Genomic DNA, 14151 nt, shown 5'->3' on the forward strand with positions numbered 1-14151 from the left:
CGATTATTAGACAAGTGAATTCAATCAAATAGTTTCTTAAGTTTTACATTAAAGATGCATGTAACAAGCATATGCAGGATAACATAAATAGTAACAATGAATACTTGTCTAAGTAAAACAGCGTTACATATCTCGACCTTGCTTCATAATAGATTTGTTCTGCTAATGAGTAAATATGATTAATCGCTTGCCTTCGGTTCTTAGTTTATTAAGCGTTCTAATTTAAAAGATAACTCAATTGTAATTCATATTTTCATATTTGGTGAAATATCTAAGCGAAGTGTTACTTTCTTACAACGACTCGTAATTAGAAAGGATTACAAAAAAAGAATATAAGAATGTTTCACATTAATTTAGGTATTTTATTAATTGGTCAACACTTGAACATTGACACCATATTTTGCACCATAACGAGAAGATATTATTGATCGCTTAAAATTCTTACCTAATTTTTATAATTGTGTTTGACTTTTAGTATTAATTAGTCATATTAATAAATTCACAAAATAGCGTCATAAAAAATCAGTTCAATGCGGAAATACTATAAAAGTTATATAGGTATTGAATACTTAATTGATTTTAATATAATATTACGAACTTAAATCAGTAATCAGATTATAAATAACGAATTAATAGTAATTTGTAAACCAAATTATTTACCAATCAAATTATTATCATATTTTATTTGTATATATACATAATTATCCTAGCTGACCCCACAGACGTTGTTTTGCCATATGTATATGTTATAAACCCCCTTAATCCCCTAAGTTCCTCTTAAGTTATAAGGGGAACTTAGGGGTATGAAAAATTGATGTTGGCCAATTCGAGATCTGACAAGTAATTTTTGAGTTATCTGTAATAATGCGTATTTATTTGACGATTTTTTCTTCTACCTGCGCTTTAATACTGGTCAATGTAGTCGAAGTAGGTTTTTTTTTTCATTTGCGAGCAAACACAATTATATTTTTATTTCGGTTTTGTTAATTAATTATTTGTATCTTCAAAAGCATTGTTTTAGCTTCTGAAGAGGTAGGCTTATACTATTATTTTTAGCGTCTAAATTACTTCCCTGGTTCTAACAGAATTCAAATAATTGTGTTTGCTCGCAAACGAAAAAACCGACTTCAATTACATCGACAAGTAATACAACGTTACTATGATTTTCGAGAGTTTCCCTCGATTTCTTTAGGATTCCGTCATCAGATCCTGGTTTCCTTATCATTGTACTACACTTAGGATATCTCCTTTCCAACGAAAAAAGAATTATCAAAATCGGTTAGTAAACGACGAAGTTATCCCCGAGCATACATTTAATAATTGTGTTTGCTCGCAAACGAAAAAAAAAAACCGACTTCAATTACATCGACGAGTAATACAACGTAGATCGACGAAAAAATAATCAAGTAACTACGCGTTATCAAAGATTTCTCAAAAAGTAGTTATCAGATCTTAATAACATTTATATGTGACCACATGACAAACATCAGCTTTCGATTAAATTAAAAATTATCAAAATCGGTACACCCAGTAAAAAGTTATTGCGGATTTTCGAGAGTTTCCCTCGATTTCTCTGGGATTTCATCATCAAATCCTGATTTCCTGCTCCTGGTACCAAACTAGGGATATCCCCTTTTCAACAAAAAAAAGAATTATCAAAATCGGTACATCCAGTAGAAAGTTATGCGGTATAATACAACGTAGGTCGACGAAAAAAGCGTCAAGTAAAAACGCATTATTAGATATAGCTCGAAAAGTAGTTGTTAGATCTCAAATAAATTTAAATGGGACCAATTGGCCCACACCACCTTTCGATTAAAAGAAAATTTGTCGAAATCGCTCCACCCAGTCAAAAGTTCTGATGTAACATTCATAAAAAAAAAAAAAAAAATACAGTCGAATTGAGAACCTCCTCCTTTTTTGGAAGTCGGTTAAAAAATATGTATATACGGTCGAATTGAGTAATCTCCTCCTTTTTGAAGTTGGTTAAAAATTTAAGTTATCAATTCGACTGTGTTTTTTATGTGTGATACGATTCGAAGATCCTTTTTTTAATCGAAAGGTGATGCTTGTTAGATGGCCCCATTTAAATTGAATCGAGATTTGACCAGTATTATTTGATTTAGCTCTAATGATGCGTATTTAATTGATAGTTTAACGGCTACCTACGTCGTACCTACATACTCGTATAGGTCAATATAATTGAAATCGTTTTTTTTTGTTTGCAAGCAACACATATAGTATACCACACATTATAGTATACCAAACAATATTTTTAATTTTTTTGTGAAATAGTAACAAATATCCATTAATTTCCATTTTCATAAATAGATGGACCATTAACACAAATCCTTTATTTTTTCAGTATTACTTTTTTCTTTAATTTACAGTCAAAAATAATTTGTTTTCTACAATTAGTTTTAAAAAAACACTCGTAAATTTTAATGACATTAAATGACATTTTCAAAATTTTCAACTGAATATAATAATATAAGTAGGATATAACTAGTTAAAGAATGACTATCTAGTGGACGATCAGCCTAGAACTGGTCGAATTGGGCCGTGTCCATCAAGAACCGTATATGGACAATCGTTGGGCCTACGCCGAGGTCTGAGGTCACTTCGACATGCTCAATTAGACAACTTTACGGCAGAATATACCTGTCTTTAGTGTTAAGTGACCGCTCTTAAATAATTAACATTTTTAATAATCAAAAACATTTGTTGACTTTATAAAATATTTTCTTGATTATTTTTTTTCGTAACTACATACAATACAGTGTTAGTAGTGTAAGTGTTGTGCTTATTTTATTAGTTTTACTGTTATAGGTGTACAATAAACCAGCTCGTGAACGTATCCCAATGTTGGGAAATGTTTTCTTCTCTTTGCTCCCATACAGAATAAAGATTAGACTTTAATATGTGAAGACTAAAGCAAGTCGGAAAGTTTTATTGTTTATCCTTATCGGTAATTGTTTTTGCTAATAAAAGTCGAACTTTATATTTTATTAGATGTGTTATCTGTATACGAATCGTGTCATAATTCTGTTTATTAACCGTAAACCAGATAAAGGTAAAAGTATTAAAAGTGGCCATTAGTTGTTAATGTTTTTATTGACAAACGAGTTTAACCCTTATAAATGTTACATTTGTGATATTAAATTGACGAATATTTGTGACTATTATATAAAGATTGTACTGAAAACAGGTACAGCTGTGTTGTACAACTAGTGCATAAACTTATTAAATAATCGCAAATCTTAGTTTTTAACAAATAAAAGATTAAAATATTTATCGTTAGTATGATATTAAATCAATTATCTTTTTTGATAGAAGAATCAATTTAATTAATATTAAGTACAACTGCCTTCGTCTTATTACGTATTACGCTGATTCTATCCGGACATAATATTATACATTGGGTTGGATAAATTTATTCGATGGACACTAAGCGGTTTTAGGTTACAAATTCTTGACGACATAATCTTTCTACTTAAACCAGCTTACATTTACTAATAACGGATATAAAAATCATTAAACGTAACATATGCATAATAAATTGGACTGAAATCACGTATTGCGTAATTGGTTGCTACGATTCCAGAATATGTACGATCCGTGTCAATCACTAAATGTCGTGACGATGAAACTTGTTCTTCTTTACAACCATTCATTGCAAAATACGGGTTATAGTTATACTCATAGAGATTTTAGTATGTTATGTAACTCTGTCAAAACCTTCAATAGTAGCAGATATAGGTATTTTTTTATAGGCATGTAGCGATATGTGATATCAAGAATATTGAATATAAATCGTATAAGAATTAAAAACGTAGGTAATTTAAGAGAAAAGTACCCTTATGCATAGCGACCTACAAATTAAAATAGAACTTATGATTTACCACACTTCTGTCTCGCGCTTAAGTAAAATGTCTCGGTTGTTTGCATCTCGCATTGACCTTCAGCAGTTTGGCAAACTTATTGACTTACGATTACGCCATAGCATGTGCGATGATGCGAGGTGCGGTCCAACCATCACTCCACCGTTAAACGCGACGCGTGCACGTCGCTTTCGTCACACACATATTTAACGTAGTGTCTGTTTTCAGAACAAGAAAAAGACTACACGAAAAGACCAATCGACTTCGACATTGAAGAAGAGACTCGTAAGAAAGAAACATCTAAGTGGCTTGAAAGCCACTTCGGTAGTGATTCCCGGTCCTCTCATGACTCCATCGCTGAAGAGATAGAACAGCAACCTGTTTCCGGTTATTATGTAAAGAGTAAACCTGAGGATGAAGGTTACTACGGTAAGACATCCACGTTAGTACCCCCGGCGCCTGTCTATGGAGATCGAGTGCTTCGTAAGACAAAATCGTCAACGCCATCCGACGAACGACCAGTTGCACCGGTTAATAGGACAGGAGGGTATTTTAAGGGTGTTGCGGATTGGTCGCAGCGTCGTACTAGCAAGCCTAGAATGCCAGAGCCACGTAGTGCGTCTCCCTCACCACCAGTCGTTCGCTCTCCATATGCTAGCAACGACCGGTTAAACGATTCATCACCAAGACATGTTTATAGCAAACGTGATTCACCACAAGGTAGAACATCACCGATTGTTCGGCGTAATCCACCTTCGCGTGATGATTCTGCCTACGTATCATCATCAACTATGCATAGCCCACCACGTGGATCACCATTTAGACCGTTAGAAACTGATCGCTCGTTCCGAGAACCCTCAATCGAAGACGATTATCGGCCACCAGTCGCACCTGAACGAAAACGTCACTCAAAACAGAGAATTTCAGAAGATCACCGTTATGATAGTGGTTATAGAAGTTCATCTAGAAATGACAATTCGGGGCGATCGAGGGACAGTCGCGAAGAAAGTGCCGTGGAGCCACCTCCAGATTATTCACCCCCGCGTGACCGTAGAGGTAGTTCTGACAGAGACAGGACACCACCGCGTCGACGTGATCGAGATGAACGTAAACAAAATCAAAAGACACGGTTCGCGGACAACGGAAGGCGTCCATCACCGGCTAGGAAATCAGTCGGTTCGGCTATTGGTAACTCGATTAGGAAGCTTGTAGGGAAGATACGCTCAGCGTCAGCGGAACGGCGGTCCCGCTGGCGCCACTCACGATCGCCATCGCCGGAGCATTCCTCGCGCACGTACAAACAGTACGGCGGTGAAATAGCGCCCCCCAACGCCCCTCCACACCGCTACTACCTCGGAGAGGACCCTTTCGCGCCCAGCATCTACGGCCGAGAGCACAAGTACGAGGGCAGTCCGAGACGAGCCGCAGCTGTTGACAGCCGCGACCACCGTGAAAGGTGAGACATTTTAATTGCAAACAACAACATACGAGTTCGTATAACCTCATAAAGCTTAATTGGTTTATAAAATGTACGCATGTAAATAAGTAGATATCAAACTAGCGCGTAAGCGCTATTGTTCCTTTAGATAATAAAACGATAAATTATCTTTTTATACATCAGTGTTAACAAGCATTTAATTTTATTAACAATGCCCACTTGTTTAGTATCCAAACCTTAAATAGAATCTTGTCCTACAAAGATCCACGCCACCACCTACACTACAGATACCATGCATAAAATTTAATTATTGCTTCTTGTTTTGATATTATCATAAACTTATAGACTAAAATATTTCGTAAAACTTTACGCCAAAATATTGATCCCATGTTTTTAGTAACGTTTGTTTATACACAATACTTGTGCATTAAAATAATTTGTCACGACATGTTTTCACGACCATTTTAAGCGAATATTTCTTGTCTTGAAAATGAAATGAAAATGAAATGGGCATATTTAATTTAACAAAATAATATAATTCATTTAAAATTTATTATGTTAATACCAATTGTTTGTTTATAAGAAACTGTTTGTAAATTTTTATCTAACTTTAGATTAAAAATCATTAATGAATGTTTGAATACGCATTACGTAAATAACTGATTTGCTAAATAATAAATGATCAATAAAAAATAACTAGATAAATAAGTATTTAAGATTACAAGGTAACTATCAATAAATTTTACACACCTGGTGCGTGTTAAATTTTTCAAATAGAGACAACTAGCCGATCCTTAATGTTGGATCTTTTATGTTTTAGAAATTATACAATTCGTATTCAAGCGGAAGATCTAGAGATAAATAACGGTTTTGAGAATTTTTCCTAGCGGTTAAATTCCTGCTATTGTCGTATCTATTACAATTTATAATTACAACCGCGACGCAGTTGTTTAGAATAATGATCAGGCTTAACTTTATACTGAGCGTTTAACATAAGCTATTTATATTTAGTATAGGCTTTTCATTCATTTCCATTGCATAAGTAATGTTTTGAGTACCTACGTACTGACATTCTGAGTATTTTTTTTTCAAAAATTTGTAAAATAAATAGTTCGTTTTACGATATATACAAGTATTGGCCCTGTTTCTCCATGTAGGAGAAGGATTGAGCTTATTCCACCACGCTGATCCACTGCGAGTTTGCGAATATATTTCCTACTTTGAATAAAGATCGCTATCAAGTGTATACGATAATAACCGGGACTGACAGCTTAGAGTAGTCTCCCAGGTACGGCGGGGACCCAGAAGTAGAATCAACCAGACCGGAAACAAACATTTGTATAAACACAAATATTCGACTGGGAATAGAACCCGCGATCGTCGTTGTTTACACCAAAGCGGTCGTCATTAGGCATCGTATGCATATTAGCGTGTTTTACAAAAAAGTTTTTGCAATTTTCAAATCTCAATTTCACATATATCTAATGTACCTATTGTAACGGTCAAGGAAATAGTTGAATGACAAAAGATCTTTTCTTATGTAAAATAACTTATGTAAATATAGAACAAAATAAATTTTGCACACTTTCAAAAGTTTCCTATTTTGAAGCTGGCGACCAAGTTGCATACTAATTTATCTGTTTTTATCCATATTCTAAAATCGTTTAAGGAAATTGAAATTTAATAGACACTCCTCCGAGTCATCATTACGGAGGGAAAGTCGTAGAGTACAGTTTCTTATTTAACTATTTTATTGCCAACAAAAAATAATATATACATGTAACAGTTTTTGTAATAATTGATAATTAAAAAAAGTTGAAAACATAACCTTTTACATCAATCAAATCTTAGTTTCACCTCCATCAAGTAAAGTCAATATTTTCCGGCATATCTTGCCATTTAATTCTGCAGCCGTCCATGGGTCTACCAATTATGGATAAAAGCGGTTTCTCGACAAAACAGCCCTTATTTAGTCTACAAACGTTGAGTCAGTCGTGTTTGTTTCGCGAAACAGTCAGTTAAAATGACTATTGGTCGGTAATGATGAAGTGACTCATTACGAGACTATTTGTTCCGACAGGTGTTTTAGATGTCGCTTGACTTCAATAAAATTGATTTTTTTAATTTAATTGAATAAAATTAATAGTATCTCTGTGCGATGTAATTCTTACAGTCTCCTGTTAATTTCATGTTTATGTTGTTTGTCGTTTATAGTCTGGCAAAAAATGTCATTTGAGTTAGCTACGTTTCTGACGTTTGAATTTTTAATCTCCAAGTCTAATGACCAACTTGACTGTGATTTGTATCGCTAATGTTTCTTAGAAACATGTTACGATTTGTATCTTTAATACAGTTGAGACAAGCTGATTTGCCGGCATTTTGATACACGTAAACAAAGCACGGTCGTTAGTCGTGTGGGTGGAGAATCTCCATTGAAACCAATTACGTTTTAAAACACAAGATTACATGTTTTTATGAGACAAAAGGCAACAATGAATGTATGTGGGTCGTCTTGCCTTTTGATCACAATACTCGAATAAAATTCTAACGAACGTTTGTTTTATTACATTACAGGGGCCAGTATTCGAGTACACTCGGTCGCTACAGTCACTCCACGAGTAGATTGAATCCTAATGGCGTAACTGACGAAGACTACACTCGCAGTGCACAAACGTTGCCGCGGAAATTACACGATCGTAAAGAGAAAACCACCGAGAAGCCCAGCTCCAGTAAATACTGGCAACGCCTCACGTCTAACAAACGATCTACTAGTGCCATTAATATACCGAACAACGTTTCATCGTCACCAGAAGGAAAAATAAACGGTTATCCACCCGGTCCGGCTAAGCCAGCGCGGACCTACAAAGGTCTGAATAGAAGTAAGAGTTTTGCTATGGGAGCACCCGAACAGGAGACTCATCCACGTTACGTCACAGGAATGAGCAGAAACTATTCAACTATGTATAAATCCAACCCTCATTTGAGCCGACTTGATGAAACACCGGAGCAGCTTAAGAGCCCAGGAATCGTGTCGATAATTAATCGCAGTCAACGTGATCTAGCAGATGCGGTCTCTCGCGAAACCGAGCGTAGACGTGATGGACTGTTTGGCGCGCGGTACGGCAAGACGACACCGATAACTAATGGCCACACCAACGGATATAATAAATCATACGATGAAACAGATAAAAAGAAGATATTCCTTAAAGGCCTCCGCGAAAGAGCCCCTGAATTGTATCAAACGTTACACGCGGACGACGAGTCCGATGGTAGTAGATTATCTTCGAGATATGGCACCCCGTCGCCACTTCACAAAGAACGGATATCAGAGGAGCGGAAAATACCATTGTATAAAACTGAATCACTGAACAGGGAAACGAGTCCATTCGTATCGCGTTTAGAAACACGAATAAAGTCGCCAGTGAATCGACGGGAAAGTAATAGTAGTGATAATTTTTCAGAAACTTATCGGTACACTACGCGTTCGGGCGACCCGGACCGGCCTAGCGTCACAGATACCGTTGAAACAGTCACTAAAAAGGTTATACCCTCTAGAGACGGTCGCTCGAAGGAGATTATCGAGTCTAGAGAAGTGAACTCGGTGACAAAGAGTCGGGGATACAAAGAACCTCCCGCTGTCAAGTATTATGAGAACGGTATCCGCAACACGCACGGATATGAATCTCGTAACGGCGCTGCTCCACTTTACTCCGAAAGAAGGAGAAGTAACTATAAGGTGACTGAAAAAGTTAGAGATTATTAATTACCGTGAACCATATAAATTTATTTCTGCCATATTTTCCATATAACATATTTTTATGTCACAGACTGAAATGTTAAATCACATCACATTAGATTAAGTTTACGTCATTAACTGCATTCGTTAACATTTTATTGTTAATTTAATGTTAGTTGCTTCATGTAAAAAGTCATAGAGCTTTACTAATTTTATTTTATCAGTAGTAAGTGGTCTAATTCCGTCCAGAGGAAAATTGAACGATTATTTTATAAAATTATGCCTTAACAAAGGCTTGATTACTTGTGAATTAAATAATAATTTTTATAACAAGATTTAAAATCGACATAATTTTAAAATAAGAATTTTAATAAATGTATTCATAAAATAAATATTGTGTTAATCAACACTAAATGCGGTTGTTTTATTTCCAACGACATCTTTGTTCATTTAGTGTCTATGTAAGCTGATTCAATTCATGAATACATTTTTTTTATTTATTAGTGAAATAAATGCTTCCTACTCTACGTTAAGTTCAAATTTTAATTTGAAATTATCAAAGGGTCAGCATATAGGTACATACTTATTTATTAATACGTATTTATGTATTCTATATAAATTATACAATTAAAAATGCTTTTAAATACTGATTAAATAAAACATTTTCGTAATCACGTGTGGTATCTAGACAAGAAAAAGTTTTTATTTCAATGACATAGACAACTAAAAATAAGGATCACTAAAAGTTAAGCCAGATAGAACATTATGTTTGTACCTACTATGTTGTATTTGTCTAATTAATTTCTTTCCTATTAAGTAGGAAATTGAGTTAATGTCATTTGCAAGCGCTTCTTAAAGATGAAGTTAAAATTTCTATAAGAGTTTACCTTAATCAATACCTTTATTAGGTAGTAGTTAACAATTATGCGGTAGATACATTCGATCCAGCCATTAAGGCCGCTCAATATTTTTCATATCAAGAATTAAAATACTCAGATTTGTTTCGAAAAGTGTTTAGGCATATTTTTTATGTTAAATTGTATTTCTTTGCATTTCTATCCCTACGTGTGTATTTTTTTTTAAATACGATACTTTGCAATAAAATATTTTTTCATGTTTGAACAGTTACGTAACATTTGGCGAACAATACCCATCTTAAAAATAATTATTTTTGAATTGTTTATGGGAATTAATGTTTATTCAAGTGTTCTTTAATTGTCCGATTGTACATTGAAGTTATATTTATTTAATAAGAAGCTACTATTATATATTTAAAACAATAATAGGGAAACTTGTTACCATGACATAATAATATTTTTTAACATTTTTGTACATAAACGTATCATCTTTAGTTTCCGACTTTTTTTATTCAAAGATATTGCTGAAAACTTTTAAATATGATCATCTTAATATACGATAATATTAATAATCTTATATCATTTTATTTTAATAAATTTCTTAAAAATGACATCTAGCGGTATGAATTAGAACTTCGTCATCACATTAGTCATTGGTTACATTAGCATTCATTATTAGATTAATAGTATTAAAAGTATAACATAGATGGCGTAGCAAAATTCATTACAAGCTGTTTTAGTTTATATAAGATTTATTAATTAATTTATTTATTTATTCTTTATTTTACACCACATTGAGTAATTTAATACAGAATTGTAAAGAAAAAAAGAAGTATAATGCACAATGAGGTGGCCTTATCGCTCGATAGCGATTTCTTCCAGGCAACCTTAGAGTTAGGATTAGAGGGGAAAAAAAAGAAATAAGTAGGTAGTGTTTAATTAACGTACATCAAACAAAATAAGATACGAATAATATAAATAATTTATATACAATAATCTATTCAATATTTCTATAGGTATAAATATACACGTACATAACAATAAAATATAATTACACGGTAAATAATACACACATACATATATACATACATACAAACATTAATACATATGTATATATATAGATATACAATTAAGTCATATTAAGAGACAGATAATGGTCTTTTACAAATTTTTAAACGAACCAATGCTTTGAGCTTTGTGAATGTGTAAGGGTAAAGTATTCCACAATATAATAGCCTGAACAGCAAATAAACCTCGATAATATTTGGTTTTATGTACAGGCATTCTAAGCGTAAGATTTCCAGACCAACGAAGTACCTTACTGTGATCTCCAACGAATTCAAATTTGTTCTTCAAGTATAAAGGACTAGTTGGTTAAATAGTATACAATACAGAAGTAAGAGAATGAGTAAATTTCGGCGAAGACGGATAGGAAGCCATTTAAGCTTAAAGCGTAAGTCAGAAATGTGATCGAATTTGCGCAATCCAAATATGAATCGGATTGCAACATTTTGAAGCCGCTCAAGTTGATCTTCAGTTAGGTTGGTATAGCTTGCGTCAGCATAGTCAAGAACGGGCAGTAGTAGGGATTGTACTAATATAGTTTTAGTGGAAATGGGAAGAAACGACTGCACACGTCTCAACGAGCTTATGGCCGCGAATGTCTTTTTACTCAGTTCTTTTATATGATTGCTCCATGACAAGGTTGGGGCTAAGTAAATGCCTAAATCCTTTACAGAGGTGCAGTAAGGTATTACACAAGAATTATATGTTACAGAAGGAAGGCTACCCCAATCAACTATCGACATGATATTGGTACTACCAATGACAATGACCTGTGACTTAATAGGATTAACTTTGAGTCCATATGATTTACTCCATTGGTATATATTTGCCAAGTCATTGTTAGTGGCAATCACAGCAGAGGATAGGTTATCGATAGGTTATAGATAAGATGTAGCCCCGCGGCTTGATTAGCGTGGAACTTTGAACATTATCCTGTATGTTATGCTATTCCATAGCGTCAAATCCGACGAATTAATAAATCCTTTTTTTTTGTGGGGCCCGTATTAAACCTTCAATAGAAGAAATTTAAAAATACCTTAAACATACAATATTTTATTGACTAATTCACACCTTTAACAGATACCTTTGCCTCAATACTCTCTCAAGATATCAAAATTCTATCATTAGTGGTTTAGGCTAGGCTTTAATTAGTTTATCAGTACATTGCGTTTTATATATTACATAGCTTAGATATTGATTACATATTAGTGTTTTTTGGGTTCCGTACCTAAAAAGGAAAAAACGGAAACCTTATCACTTTGCTGTTCGGCTGTCTGTCAAGTCCATTTTCCTCAGGAAGTTACTACAAATAATTTATTTTATTGAATGATAAAATATATACGTGACATTGGCGAAATCATCTGTGCTCATTTGGCACTATTGAAAGCCATTAACCCTGAAGAAGAAGAAGAAGAAGAAAATATGAAGGGCAATTTGAATCAGCAGATATTATGTATAGACATTTAAAAATCAAATTAACATTTTATTTTATTTATTGGAATATTATATATAATTACAAAACACAACTTTAGTACTAAATAATAGGTCCTAATAATAATAAGTACCTATGAAATTGCCGTTTCGTCGTACTGGCTATTTCAAAATTTAAAAAAAAAATCGAATCGAATTGAAATCGGTATTTTTTAGAAAATGAATTTTATATTTTGGTAATATTTGATCGACTAAATTTTTTGATAAAATTTCAAAGTACAGCTCCTTGTCTAATATATTACCTATGACCTAGCTGAATAATATTATTGAGTGTATTAAGAGAACTGTTGTTTAAAGTACATATTTATAGTTATCTTTACAAGATATAATAATAAATTGGCCTTTTGTAATAGACGGTAACAATTACTTTTAGCAAACACAATTTAACGACCGTGACAGGACATTATTAAGATACCCGTGTATCTTACAATTACCTATTCATAATAACAGGCTATTTACAGGTAACGTTGTAATATTTCATAATTTCCAACTTAAATGTTTCCCTTTGTTTAATTTTAGCATCAAAAGCGGAGCCTTGAGTCAAAATATACTTTAATTAAAAGATTACTTACAAAATAAAATAAAATACGACAATTTTTGATGATTGAATACTTATAATTATAAGCCTTTACTAACAAACGTCTAAATTTCATCGAATTCATTTACTAGAGAGTTAACTGAAGTAGGGCACAGCAGGAAACATCTTGATCAAAATCTGGGGCAGCTCGACTGGGGAAGTACCTTGACCTTACAAAAGATTACAGCAAAATAATACTGTTTTCAAGCATTGTTGTGTTCCTGTGGTGAATAAGGTAACCAGAGCTTTTGGGGGATTGGAAGTAGGATCGGCAACGCGTTTGCGATGCTCCTGGCGTTGCAGGCATCTATAAGCTACGGTAATCGCTTACCATTAGGTGAGTCGTAAGGTTGTTTGCCAACTTTGTTGTATAAAAGATGATTTACTTTAAAAATAGCAAAGTAAAAAACAAACGAATATTTTAATGTAAATAATTAGTTTGTTTTAAAAGAAGTATTTGTTTCATGTCCGGGCCGTACCGTGTCGTATATTATACCTAAGACGTAAAACATATTCGCTCGTAAACGAAAAAAAAAAACGACTTCAATTATATCGACTAGTATATACAACGTAGATAGACGAAAGAATATTTAAGTTAATAGGCATTATAAGAGTTAACTTAAAAATTACTTGTTAGACACCCATTGAATTTGAGTGGACAAGCACCAGCTTTCGATTGAAAAAATAATCATCGAAATTGTTCAATCCTGTAAAAAGTTATGAGGTAGCACATGTAAAATAAATACAGCCGAAGTGAGAATCTTCTCCATTTTAAAATCGGTCAAAAATGACTTATAAAACACTGTTGGCAAGCCTGTGCTGATATAGTATTTTTGATAAATATAGGTACACGAATTTGAGGGTTTTTGCATTCACATTCATAAAGTACTGGTTACTAGGACGATTCATATCAGACTTACATTTCGATTCCTTTTTAACCGACTTCAAAAAAGGAGGAAGTTACTTAATTCGACCGTATGTATATATATTTTATGTATGTTCGGGGATAACTTCGTCGTTTATGAACCGACTTTGATAATTCTTTTTTTGTTAGAAAGGAGATATATCAGGGTTAGTACCATGATCAGGAAACCAGGATCTGAGAT

At 33.6% G+C, this 14151-nt stretch overlaps 1 protein-coding gene across 1 annotated transcript in view; it reads left to right on the plus strand.

Annotated features, from left to right (window-relative positions):
* LOC123656319 (serine/arginine repetitive matrix protein 2) overlaps window positions 1-9420 on the plus strand; it is a 125215-nt gene extending 115795 nt beyond the window's left edge. Inside the window, exons 11-12 of the mRNA XM_045592021.1 lie at window positions 4110-5337; window positions 7894-9420. Coding sequence (XP_045447977.1) covers window positions 4110-5337; window positions 7894-9082 — 2417 coding nt within the window. The 3' untranslated portion in view covers window positions 9083-9420. The remainder of the gene's footprint in view (window positions 1-4109; window positions 5338-7893) is intronic.
* The last annotated feature ends 4731 nt before the right edge of the window (window positions 9421-14151 follow it).

This window comes from Melitaea cinxia, chromosome 9, assembly GCF_905220565.1.
Source record: "Melitaea cinxia chromosome 9, ilMelCinx1.1, whole genome shotgun sequence".
NCBI classification, from domain to species: Eukaryota; Metazoa; Arthropoda; class Insecta; order Lepidoptera; family Nymphalidae; genus Melitaea; species Melitaea cinxia.